Source organism: Mus caroli, unplaced genomic scaffold (genome assembly GCF_978045245.1).
Source record: "Mus caroli unplaced genomic scaffold, Mus_caroli_1 scaffold_5, whole genome shotgun sequence".
In the NCBI taxonomy this organism is placed as follows: domain Eukaryota; kingdom Metazoa; phylum Chordata; class Mammalia; order Rodentia; family Muridae; genus Mus; species Mus caroli.
Window position 1 is genome coordinate 2,546,015 of NW_028227260.1, and position 13,893 is coordinate 2,559,907.

Below are 13,893 nucleotides of genomic sequence, written 5' to 3' on the forward strand. Positions count from 1 at the left end.
CCTGATGTTCTTCCTTTCCTCTCCTGACCTATAGGCCACCAGTGCTTTATTAAACCAATCAGAAGATGATGGAGAAGAATGTTTACAAACTATGAAGGTGCTGAGCAATTAGAATAACAATACCAAAGTCACAACAGCACTCCATACTCTGGTGTACAGAAATCAACATCTGAATACAAAGACAACCTTTACATGGTATTCAAGATTATCCTAAAACATCATGGAAAACTATGGAATAGGAGTTAAATACAGAAAAGTGCTTCCCAGAATGTGGGGCAGTGGACTGTGAGAGGTAGCCTGGTTACTGGTCGAGCACAGGTGACCCTGAAGTGACTAAAGGCGAAGGTGTTTTGCCATTCTCCTGAGCCCCTGACTCCTGTTATATAGCTATAGCCCCCCACAGCCCCACCCCCCATACAGAGGCCTGTGTCCATCAGTCACATAGGAGCAGCATCCCAAGCCCTCCCATATGTAGATAAGGTATCCCCAAGCCCTTAGACCAAGCCAATAGGAAGTACCTGTTGTCAGACCCTGACTCATCCTAAAATTGTATATAAGAATCCTATCTAGAAGGAATAAAGGTGTGTGAGAATTACTCTGTTGTCTGACAGCTTCTGTCATAAGAGCTGTAGCACTGACGCTTGGAATGAGATCTGCTCTTTTGAAATGCCATCAGAAGCCCCCCCGCACTCCTCAACATTCTTCCCTGGCTATTTGGTCTCTCACTGACTCAGCCCAGGCCTGACTCAGTGTAGGGCAACAGGATTAGTGTCTTGGGAGCATCTAAGGCAGCAATGGAGGTGGAGGCAGCTGCAGCAGCAGAGGCGATTCCCCTCCCTACTCCCATCTCTCTCCTTTGCCTGAACCCTCGCATCCTGATGGGCTGGAGAGCCTCTAGTACACAGGTCCACACCAGAACTGCTTTATTTTGGACATTAAAATAACTGAACATTATTTTTGAAGGGAGTAAGTGTATGAAGATAGAGTAGAATATTCTACACATAGGGAAAAATTCTAATTAAGATACTTGAAAAGTTATTGTAGATGTTTATTTATTATTGGAAATGCGTTCAGCTATCAAAGTATTTTTTCTTCATCACAAAATAGTAAGGATTTACACAATCCAAGGAGAAAAGAACCAAAAAAAATTTTTTGACCTGTGTACTACTTCTTAAAAGGGTCTCCAAAATCTTGAGAATTATCGTACGCAGCAATGAAACTGTTGAGTTCTTCAACACAGCGCTCACCTATTTCATGTAAATTTTGTCTCAGTGCAACCTGGAGAGACTTTTCTAATGAGGGATCTTTGTCAAGCAGCATTTTCACCACTACTGCAAAAGTCTCACAATTTTGTTGGTAAGCCTGCTCGATCTCTTTGCTCTTCGATATGATGGCTTTAGTGCGGCTGCTAAGTTGGCTGTCTTCATACATTGCTATGTCATTTGCTGTATTTGACTTGGGTCCTTCTGTCTGATCAATAACTACGGGTGCCATGGACCTCACCTGAAACTTAGAAATTTCAGCCAAGTGATTTTTGTTGGACTGCTCTAGTGTTTCGTTAGCCCACTTGCTTTCAGCCTCAGAAAGTTCCTTCTCAGTTAGCCTGATGGTTTTGTCTTCTAACATCTTGGATGAAGAAACTGCGGATGATCTTGGGGATGAATTATCTCTTGAAATTTTCAAAGATTGCTTGGATCCATCTTTAAGTCTATTCTGAGACTTAGGGGATAAATGTGTCTTACTTTGCTCCAGAGCATAGCTTCTACCACTGATAATGGAGCCAGATCTGTTGTGTTGGGAGTTCTTCCACCCTGCAGGTGATTCTCTGACGAAAGGAGCATCCCTTTTATGGGGAGACCGATCTCTTGCATACTGGGAAGACCGATCTCTCCCATACTGGGAAGACCGATCTCTTGCATACTGGGAAAACCGATCTCTTGCATACTGGGAAGACCGATCTCTTGCATACTGGGAAGACCGATCTCTTGCATACTGGGAAGACCGATCTCTCGCATACTGGGAAGACCGATCTCTTGTATACTGGGGAGACCGATCTCTTGCATACTGGGGAGACCGATCTCTTGCATACTGGGAAGACCGATCTCTTGCATAATGAGAAGATCGATCTCTTGCATACTGGGAAGATCGATCTCTTGCATAATGGGAAGACCGATCTCTTGTATACTGGGGAGACCGATCTCTTGTATACTGGGGAGACCGATCTCTTGTATACTGGGGAGACCGATCTCTTGCATACTGGGGAGACCGATCTCTTGCATAATGGGGAGACCGATCTCTTGCATACTGGGAAGACCGATCTCTTGAATGATGGGAAGAGTAGAAGGTTTTTCTTCCAAGACCACCTCTCTTGTTCCTGTAGTTAGGCTGCCAGCTTGCAGAATGATCATCTCTTCTTGATCTTCTCTGATCACGAAAAAAACTCTGACCCTCATCACACACTCGGAAAGCATCATGACTGTAATATCCTTCATCAGGTCTGCCTAGCAGAGGTGGTATGTTGCCAAGCAGAGGTGGTCTCTTTGGCACATTAACTACTTGAGGTGGTATCTTATCCAGCAGAGGTGGTCTCTTTGGCACATTAACTACTCGAGGTGGTATCTTGTCGAGCAGAGGTGGTCTCTTTGGCACATTAACTACTTGAGGTGGTATCTTGTCGAGCAGAGGTGGTCTCTTTGGCACATTCATTACTTGAGGTGGTATCTTGTCAAGCAGAGGTGGTCTCTTTGGCACATTCATTACTTGAGGTGGTATCTTGTCAAGCAGAGGTGGTCTCTTTGGCACATTAAGTACTGTATGGTAGCCATCACTGGGATGGTTTTGAGGCGGTACTCGTTCTCTCTGAAACTGTCTGTAGCCATATTGACCTCCAGACCACATTTCTTCTTTTGTGGAAGCTACTACTTTCCACTTCTGGGATGCAGTCAATGATGCAGTCGCTTCTCCATAGAGATCTACAAAAGAGGAAACAAATTAATCCCTTAAAAATATACAGAAATATACAATTAAATAGGTGAAGGAAATAAATAAAACTGTGCAATACCTGGAAGCAGAAATAGAAGCAATAAAAGAAACAAAAACTAGGGAATCCTACAGATAGAAAACCTAGTGAAGATAACAGGAGAAACAGATGCAAGCAACACCAAAATAATATAAGAAACAGAAAAGAGAACTTCAGTTGTAGAAGTTGTAGAAGAAGTTGCTCTCAGATACTGAATCACCAACCAAAGAATATACATGGGCTGGACCTAGGCCTCCCAACACATATGTAGGAGATGTACAGCTTTGTCTTGATGTGGGTCCTAAACAACTGGAATGGGGGCTAGCAGAGACTTGAAGTGGCAGGGTGTGGGGGGTTTGGGGGGGCTCCATACATTCAGAGGTAAAAGGGAGAGAGGATAGATGGAAGCACTGTGGGAGTAGATGACCAGAAGGGGGACAGTAAGTGGGATGTAAAGAGAATATGTTAAAAATAACTATATGAATAGAAAGTATTCCAATCCCTTTGAAATCCTACAGCTTTTCCTAGCAATTTGTTACTAATTTTTATACAGTCTTTATAGACTTATTGTATTTTTACTTGAAACTAGGATTATATTACTCAATAATTTACTTTTATAATTTATTGGTAAATTGTACACAATCTTCTTGTTGCATTATTATATTTAGTGATTATGCACTTCATGACAGTGTTTTTTTTTATGGCACTTTTTTTTTAAAGATTTATTTATTTATTATATGTAAGTACACTGTAGCTGTCTTCAGACACTCCAGAAGAGGGCTCCAGATCTCGTTGCGGATGGTTGTGAGCCACCTCACCAGCCCATGAGTGATTAAATGCCTCATAGAAAAAGTTTGAACAGAAAATTCTGCTTTCATAAGTATCTTATCAATTTCTAATAATTCTCTTCTATAAATGATACAACAACAACTATTCTTCTAGTTTGTACTGGCATATTTATTTCTCTAGAAACATGTCTCTAAATTAGGAACAAATATAGATGTCTATGTTTAATTGGATATCGACCAAATCAATACTATTTTATGCTTAGCTTAATATAGATATGTATGTTCATGTATGAAAATATCTACAGGTAGATGCACACACATAGTTCAATCTACAAACATAACTTTCCTTTTTCTAGTAACTGAGGGAGTTCAGTAGCAGTAAGCTCACTTGGCACCCAGATATGTTTCTTTTATTTTTATTATTAGTATTATTACTACTATTATTAATTATCTTATTTATTTACATCCCAAATATTGTCCCCCTTTTAGGTCCCCTCTTTCACACTTTCCCCCCTACTCCCTCAGTCTTGCCTCTGAGAGAGTGCCCTACTGGGCTTTCCCCGTCCCTAGGGAACCAAGTCTCTACAGGACTAGGCACATATACTTTCACTGCTATATTTGTGTCAGGGCCTCAGATCAGCCCATGTATGTGCTTTGGTACCTGGTGGCTTAGTATTGGGAGCCCCCAGGGGTCCAAGTTAGTTTACACTCAGGATAGCTGACTGAGACAAATGCAGATACTCACAGCTAAGCATTAGAGTGAGGCTGGGGACCCCTATGGAAGAGTTAGGGGAAGGATTGTATACATAGAGCATTGTTCAAAAGATTTAGCCTAGGTATGAGATAGGACAGTTATAGAAGGAGCCTGGAATACTTATCAAATGCTCAGTAAGAAAATACTAGTAATAAAAACCAGTCATAATTATGAGAGCATGTCACAGGGACATAGATGTTAATGGAAAGACCTCTTCCAAGTATTCATAGGTAAAACTGTAGAAGCAAAAACATACAGGAAGCAGTTTTGGATTATATCTCTAAGGAAAAAATATCTGTGACTCTATATTGATATGAACAAACAATTGATTGAAAAGTAAGAGAACAAAAATCTCTTCCATGTAGAAAATTCAAAATAATTCATATACATCAGTCATACTATAGAGAATAATTCCTCACTCCTTAAATGAGATTTATATATAATAACTTCTCAATAGTATCTGGAAAGGTATAGAACGATTACCCGTAGAGTGGAGAAATATGGCAAATACAATACAGCCTGGTAGTCAAGCCCAATAGCAATACTGTGACAATGTTCCAGGATTCAGTACAGGATATTCACCTAGACAATCATTAAATCTTAACCACAACTATGAGTTTGGTATTTTTCATCAGTAGTTGAGTATAATTTTTATTAACATTGATTCTTGTTTAATCTTGTAACAATACCTACACTGCTGATAGAAAATATTTTATTTTATAATATATAACCAAGAAGTAATTATGTTAATGGAGAGATGGCTCAGTGGTTAAGAGCACTGACTGTTCTTCCGAAGGTCCTGTGCTCAAATGCCAGCAACCACCTGTAATTAGCTGACACCCTCTTTTTTTTTTTTTTTTTAAAGATTTATTTATTATATGCAAGTACACTGTAGCTGTCTTCAGACACACCAGAAGAGGGCATCAGATCTCATTACGGATGGCAGATCTCATTACGGATGGTTGTGAGCCACCATGTGGTTGCTGAGATTTGAACTCAGAACCTTTGGAAGAGCAGTCAGTGCTCTTACCTGCTGAGCTATCTCTCCAGCCCCCCTGACACCCTCTTCTGGTGTGTGTGAAGACAGCTACAGTGTACTTATGTATAGTAATAAATAAATAAATCATTCATATATACATATACATATGTATATGTATATGTATATATATATATATATATATATATATATATATATATATATATAATAGCTATTAACTAAGTGGCCTAGGAACAATGACTTTCAGCAGAAATCAATCCTTAGGTTCCTAGACTTTGGCATAAAGTCCGTTTTCCATTGCAAATCACTATTTCTTGGAAAGATGTCCAGTTCCAGACCTGGTACAGGGCCCTGCGATACTATGTAGGAGTAAAATCAAAGCAAAATGTCGAAGGCAAACTGGACTCACTTAAAAAAGATACTAGGTAGTCTGGTCTTTAGTATATAAAAACATGAGCATTCACAAGAATAATTACAGTTAATCATCCCCATTCCAGAAATAATCATTACAAAAGAAATTATGGTGGTTAAAATGAAAATGGTTCCCATAGGCTCATAGAAATTGGCACTATTAGTAGGTATGAGTAGGAGCGGCCTTGCTGAAGAAAGTGTGTCACTGGGAGTGGGCTTGGAGATTTTAGAAATTCAAGCCAGGCCCAGTGGATCACTTGCTCCTCTTCCTGTTGGCTACCAATCTAGATGTGGAACTCTCAGCTACCTTTCTAGCACCATGTCTGCCTGCCATGTCTGCTGCCATGAACACTGTCATGATGACAATGGACTAACTGTAATGGACTGACTGTAAGTCAGACACAAATAAATGTTTTCCTTATAAGAGTTGCTATGGTCATGGTGTCTTTTCACACCAATAGAAACCCTAGCTAACATATAAATAAAGAAAAAGAAAGAAATCACGGAAGGAAAGGAGAGAAGGATCACTGCAAACCTCAGAGCAAAAAAAAGGTCAAGGATTTGTTCTAAGTAGTTCAGCATATATAACCTTTCATGTCTGTGTTGATTCTAAACCAAAGCTTCTACCATGTATGAGACTTCCTGGGCAAAGCAATATTTAACTGAAGTAAAATGTGTGGAAGAGAGGACAGAAGAAAAGCTATATAGAAGCCATTACCCTATTAGTGGAGAGAAGTGGGAGAGAGAAAAAGAGAGAAATAAACAATGAAGTTACTTTATAATGAGATGAGAACATCCCTACTAGACATCACAGGCTAAGAAGTAAAATTTCAGTGCTAGGAATAGATTACCTCCTTTGGTAATTGTCCAATGAGGTCCCATAGACTCCTAACCATTACAGAGTCTTTCCAATGTTCTCGGATGCCCTCCATACCTTTACAGTAAGATCCAATTGCTGAGGACTCCATGAACTTGAATCACAGGAACATATCAACCTGGTACTAATCTTCTGGCTAGAGTTCAGAGCGCTGGAAGTTGCTGTTCATCCTACCAAGGAAAACAGCAATAGTTAGTCTTACCCAGCTGTAAATTCTATAAGGTACACATCATCTTGCCTAGCAAGATATATCTGCTGGTGCAACAGTAGCATAAATATCATGGAAGTAACCAACCACTTTTCAAATTGGATTTAAACTACCACTCCACAAGATTAAACCTATACCTTGCACTATTCTCAGGCCAAAAACCCGAGGCTTGACAAGCCATAGACTCTAAGGAGAGAACCTACTAGTGTAATTCTGTTAAGTGGACATAGTATTAAATCAGCTGCTAATGACTTATACATTAATGCAGCCCTTACTAGAGAATCTTCTGTTTCAATAGATGGTGATTAATAAAAAAATAGCTAGAACTGGCCAAAGAACAGAAAATAAGAAACTGCAGAATAGGATACTTATATTTTCCCATCCCAAGGCTCATGGACCATTTCTGTAAGAGCCAGAAGTGGCAGTGGGTAAATACAAACAGTAGTCTCAGGACACAACAAGGCACCTCCACATATGAACTTACAGTGGTTATGACACCATACAAAAGCCCTAGGTAAACTTAAGCCAGACCAAATCCCAGAATGGAGAGGGGGATGAACATGAACACACAGAGCTATTAAGAATTGATAACTTCTGGGGGGCATTAGTTTTCAATTGATCAGTGAAAGGTCACACCTTCAAAAATCTGAGGGAAAAAAACATAAATTGGCCTTGATTGATGGGTTAAAAAAAAACAAAATGAGTACACAAAGTTCGATGAGTAGGAAATTTGTGAGCTGAGATGAGTATGATCAAAGCACACTGTACAAAATTCTCAAAAAAAATAAAGATTTTTAATGTAGTAGTGATAAAGCAACTATGGAAATCAAAACTTGACTTTTTATAGGGAAGAATTTTTTCTAGTAATTAGCCCCATTAAACAGAAAAAGTGTGACACAATGCATACGAATATATATGTGTTATGTATATATATATACACACACGTATATATATACATGTACAATATATATATATGTAATTATTATTATATGTAATATATATTATATATATCTCCATACCCATCCCAGTAACAGATAAAATGACCCATTAGAGAAACAGGTCCTGTCATGGTACTAATATCCAAATGTGTGTGCAGGTGTTGGATACTTCTCGAACTGGAGTAATGGTCAATTGAGAGCCACCTGACATATGTACTGGCAATTGAACTTGGGTCCACTAGACGAACAGCATATGTTCATAACCTGTTAATCATCTCTCCAGTCCCCAAATGCTTTTACTTTTTGGTAGTACACACTTTTAACATTCTACACAGTTAGATTTCTGTCTGTTCCATGCCATAGTATGCCCTTCTCTCCAGATATACCTAATAAAGACCTCATTGACTGTTCTATAAGTTGGTTCTGGCACTGTTGTGGTTACCTTCAGCCATGTCATAAAGTGTTTTTCTATCTTGTAACTGTTATCATCAGTCTGCAACAACTATTTTCAGTTTGACCTCCTATTGGGACATGGGTATTCTCATGATATCATGGCACAAAGCTCTGTCATGACCAGATGGTAGATTTTAACCATAGTTTATATACCATGTGAAGACTAAAAACCAAACTGTTGTAATGTAGAAGGAAAAGTAAAGCCTCATAGTGGCCACCGTGTTGCAGAACTGAATCTCCCTATCCTGATACCTATATATCCTGGTACGATTTGGGGGCCTTGTCTTCCCCATACTCAAACTCTTCTAAAACCTTAAAAGAGGAAATCAAAGTTTATCACTGATTCCCAGCCTAGGGCTTCCTGTGTTAAGGATTCATCTCTAGTATATATGGAAGACCTATTGTATAGATGTGTAGATTGTGTTATCATGGGCTACAGATTCAAACATTTATCTGCACCAACAAAATAAACCACAGTGATTCAATATTAGTATGTCTTTTTTTTTCTCCCAAGGATCAAGTATCCCAGGACCAATTTCTGTAATTAAGAACCAGGATTAAAATTCCAAAGATTCCTTTCATCCTGATTCAGAAGTCTCAGCGAAAGGCATGCTGTCCCTAAGCATGTGACCTATGATGAAAAGATCACCCTTGATTTCCAGAGCAAACACCAAGGGATACATTACACTCCAACTTTTGCTACCCATTCAAATTGTTCAATTTGACCGGAGAATTCCATTTTATCCTGTGTTTCATCTTGAAAGCTTAGAAGGCACACTGATGTACTATGACCTCAGGGTAGGGTAGAGTATAGTCAGGCAAGGTATTTTCAGCTCTCATCTGAAAAAAATTCTCCTAATTTCCTCCAGCCATCATAGCCTGCCCACTGGGTTGCTGTTTGTGTAAGATAGATAGTTCCCCCTTTCTCTTTCTCCCCTCTCTTTCCCTCCCTCTTTCTCTCTGTCTCCTATTCTGCCCATCTGCCTACTGTTAACTTCAGCTTTAACTTGATCCAGGATTCAGTCAAGGAGAGGCTTTGTTCAGTTCTGTATCTCTCACAGGCTTGGCTCGTGCCCCTGAAGTACCTATGTTGACAGCATACTACCTACCTTCATATACTCTACAACAGAGGCAGTTAAGGAGAATGAGAGTGAACTAGAGATGTCTCCAGTATCCTAGATTCAGGGTTGTTTCCACCAGGCTCCATTGTTGAACAAAGGGCCTATCCCAGTTAACTGGCAATCATGACTGAGTTCTCTTCATCTTAGGTCCTAGAATGTGCCCTCTGCCCTCTACCCTTTAGGTTATTCCCACAGCCTGGGGTAATATCTTTTAGAGGTCTATATACCTTTGGGAATAGATGGTTTAGCTGAGTCTCTTCAAATTACTCAGTGAGAATGTTCCAGTACACCATGACTCATACGTATGCTTATAAAGGTTCGACATTAAGATATAGTGGCAAGGATTTACACCTCTATTGTATGGCTGTCTTCTTGAGGGACGTTGCCCTGTACTTAGGAGAACCTTCTGGATTCTCAGACAGCAATGTCTGTGACCTAACATGGCCTTTCATCTGACTCATTTTCCTTGATGCTTTCAATACCATTCTCACTCTGTGCTTACCTTATATTTAATATTCTCCAGAGACGTTGCTTAATAACTCTCTGGCTTTGTTAAAATTCCTCTGGCTCCCTCTAGCCTTTTCTAGATTGTGTTTCCTCTGCCTCTAGACCCCTGAGGAGAAACTGACCGTTTTCCAGCACTGCTTCTTATCAAAGGACTCATTATACAGTTTAGACCTCATGTGTAGGAAAATCTGTTTCCTTCATTAACACTATTTCATTTTAAGGGATAATCCCATGCTTTTACACTCTAAATGAGAATAGTGCTGAGATTAGAACAGAGGTGCTCAACAAACAACTACTGAGTGACTTCATTATAAAAGTTAGCATTATTTCATAGCCTAAATGAACTCAGCCAAGACTTCATGCTGGACAGTCCTTCTGGTTGAGCACACTATTGTATCTAAAAGTGCACTGGGATATAACTATGAATCATTAGATTATGCTGCCTTGATTACTTAACGGCTCATATATGATAGATGTCTTGGATACAAAATCCTAGCACAAGCAGCAACAAGCTTTTTCTGAGAACATACTTCAACAAGGAAGGGTAGCCAGTTAGACCCTGGCAGCTACAGACGATAATTCTGTTATGCATCATAGATTCCAAATTCCTATCTTGCTTCTAAGTGATGAGGAATTTCAAGTCTCCAAGGAAAGCATGTAACATGAGAAAACTTACTCAGGAAACTACAGGGCCCTAGGGCCAGAGTTTAGAAAACACTTATGCAGCTGAGGCAGTTTTCAAGAAGTTTTGACTGTATAAATTCCTCTTTGTCAGAGTTACCACATATTAGTCCAAGACAGTTATTATATTTTCTTCCTATAAGCATTCATGGTGTTCTGCATCTGGTACATTTGTCAAATTGTAGATTTATTCCTATTTCTATACATCTGTTAAAAGAATGTGTGTTCCATCTCATCAGGGAGTTACTTGAAGTCACAGGTTGCTAATTCCAAATGAATAGAAACAGTGATTAATCTGGGAGATATCACTATTCATGTAACAGATGTCCATTATGATGAGTTACACATTTGTTCCATGTTTATACTAGAATATAAAAAGAAGATTCAAGTATTTTGCAAAAGAAAAGGAAAAGAAAAATGGGGGTGGAAAGGTAGGGAATTACAAAATACTTGAAATTGTTTATTCAGGTGCCAAGTTAGATGCGACAGAGACTAGCAGTATGTCTGGAAGGTGGCAGGTAAAGAGTTGAGAGAAGGTCGAGAGCTAGGGGAGAGAGAGAGAAAGAGGAATCTGTATTTCTGGCTTCATTTAAGGGTGTGGATATTAGCTCAGTCCATCTCACTTGGCTGACAGAAGCACTAATGCCAAAACCGGCAATTTCATCAGCATCAGTTACACAGAAGATGGGATTTCAGAGGAAGGCACGAGAATACGGAGAACGATGCATGTGATTCTATTCAAATAATTAAAAACAAAGTTGGCAGTCTATCTTCCTGTCAAGAATAATAAATATCAGACTATGGACTTGGAAGGAGAAGTGCAAGTGGCTTCCTGCTGCTCCATATTAACTTTGGTCCAATACAAACTTCAGAGTTGACTTTTCACATACACACACGATCTTCATTTTAAAAGATCTTCATATATGTTTCTCTAGTTAACTCTGTGAGGAGAACAATAGGTTAAGAGGCTACCAGCCTAAGGTAAATGGTATAAGAGGACACATGTCTGGGTACCACTAAAGTTATTCACTTGGATAGTAAAAATAAAGTGTTTGTACACCCAAGTTTCTTCTTCATAGCTGACGAAAGGTTTCTAATATTGTTCTATTTCTCATTATTTGCACCTTGTTCTCATAAGTTCAGGAACTAAAGTGCACCCTTAAAAAATAGATGATAGACAGACCAGATGCAAGTATATAAAGACCCGAATTTTAATTAATGAAGATGGGCTGAAATTAATGAATGAGATGTTCACAGAGATTGATATTATTAATGAATATGTTTTCTATCCTGTGTATATTCTGTACTCATTGACAGCTTTTATCATCAATGTGACCAAATACATTAAAGAAGTAAAGGTCTATTTCAGCTCATGGTTCCAGTGGACTCAGTACATGACTAATATCAGTACATGGACAGAATATCCTGCTATACAGGGTATGCAGAGAGTGTAAAGACTGAGAATATAGTCTAACTTTGAAGGCATATACTTCTATTTACTACATTTTTCTTTTTTTTTTAAGATTTATTTATTATATGTAAGTACACTGTAGCTGTCTTCAGACACTCCAGAAGAGGGCGCCAGGTCTCGTTGCGGATGGTTGTGAGCCACCATGTGGTTGCTGGGAATTGAACTCTGGACCTTCGGAAGAGCAGTCGGGTGCTCTTACCCACTGAGCCATCTCACCAGCCCCACTACATTTTTCTTGCTAGGATTCAACCCTCAAAATTTTCACCAATTTCCAAGCAAATGACACAGGTAGAGAGCCAAGCATACAACATATAAGGCTGCGTGGAATATTTATATTCACACCACAACATTCTGTCTCCGGTCTTAAAAGGCCATGGCTATCTCTGCAAAATGTATTTAGTCTATCTCTAAGAGTCCCCAAAGTCTTAGCAGTTACAACACTGTTTAAAAGCTGAAGTCCAGTCTCTTTTGAGTCTCACAGAAAGCTTGTAGCTTTAAGGCTCTGTTAATAAACAAAGGAAAAGAAGAAGGCAAAAAAATCAAACCAAACCAAACTAACCAACCAACCAACCAACCAAAAAACCCAGGTTGGTCTAATAAAATAATTTCAAGTTGCATACATATTGAAATATCAGATGGTAGAAGGTTAAGAACCAGGGTTACCGATAATTGGAGAGACAGATGCTGACTATCTGTGTGGCACAACAATGGGGATTGATGATCAAAAGCAGTACAGAAAACTACTCCAGTTGCCAAACATCTCTGACAAAGCTTTCATCAAGTGTTTTAGCAGGCACAAACAGAGGAGGTTTCTCAAGACCTCCCTAAAAGGCCTCCTAACCCACATGTAGCTAAATCTGAGTAAGCATAAGATTTCATTTCTCACTTGAAAAGAATAGTTTGTATTGTCCTTATTGAAAACCTCAAGGCCATAAAGGGAAGGGGATTGAAGGCATATTGTATCCCAATTCTCCTCTCTAATACATAAGGGCTCTCAGAAGTAGATAGTAGTGATTAACTGATTGACAATGGATAACATAATAGCAGTTCACCCTTGTCCAGACTACATCCATATGCAGTCAGTTATTTTAAAGTTGCTTATAAAGTAAATAGTTATCACACTCCTGTCCTATGTGATGTAACTATTTCTCACACATCCAGAATTCATTCTTCCCCCACTGCAAGCAGGATCACAAAATCTATTAGTTTTCCTAGAACTTGTTAGTGTTTATTTGTTTTTTAGTTCATCACAATAACCCACTGCTATCCTTCAATTTAACTGTTAAATATTGGGTTAGCTTACCCCTTATAATGCATAATGGGAAAAAGTAAGGAGAACAAATCTTATGAATATAAATATGTATGTCCTTACCCAAACAAGGAAGAAAATATAAATACCTCAACCCACATTTTGACAATGGATTGGGTGGCAATGCTTAGTGTTTATAACTGCCTTGTCCAGTATGCACAGAGATTACAAACATACCCAATACCCAAGCAGGGCCATCATCCATTTAGAATATCAAACTCATATATACTACCACCATTACTAGGTCACCCCTTCTGTACAGTGTTTTAGTTCAGGATTCTCCAATATTGTGAATCCATAACAGAGACCAAAGCTACTCCAAGTCACTCATTACTTGGTATCCTCTTTGACTCAGGAGG

The 13,893-nt window shown here is 39.0% G+C and overlaps 1 protein-coding gene across 3 annotated transcripts in view; it reads right to left on the minus strand.

Moving 5' to 3' along the window:
- Positions 1–1,052: 1,052 nt before the first annotated feature.
- Positions 1,053–13,893, minus strand: part of LOC110286899 (periphilin-1-like) — a 48,617-nt gene continuing 35,776 nt past the window's right edge. For all 3 annotated transcript variants that reach the window (XM_029472931.2, XM_029472929.2, XM_085837900.1), the window contains 2 exons: positions 6,904–7,016; positions 1,053–2,972 (listed from right to left, as the gene is read on the minus strand). In XM_029472931.2, the coding sequence (XP_029328791.2) occupies positions 1,165–2,972; positions 6,904–6,937 (1,842 nt within the window). In that variant the 5' untranslated portion in view covers positions 6,938–7,016 and the 3' untranslated portion in view covers positions 1,053–1,164. The remainder of the gene's footprint in view (positions 2,973–6,903; positions 7,017–13,893) is intronic.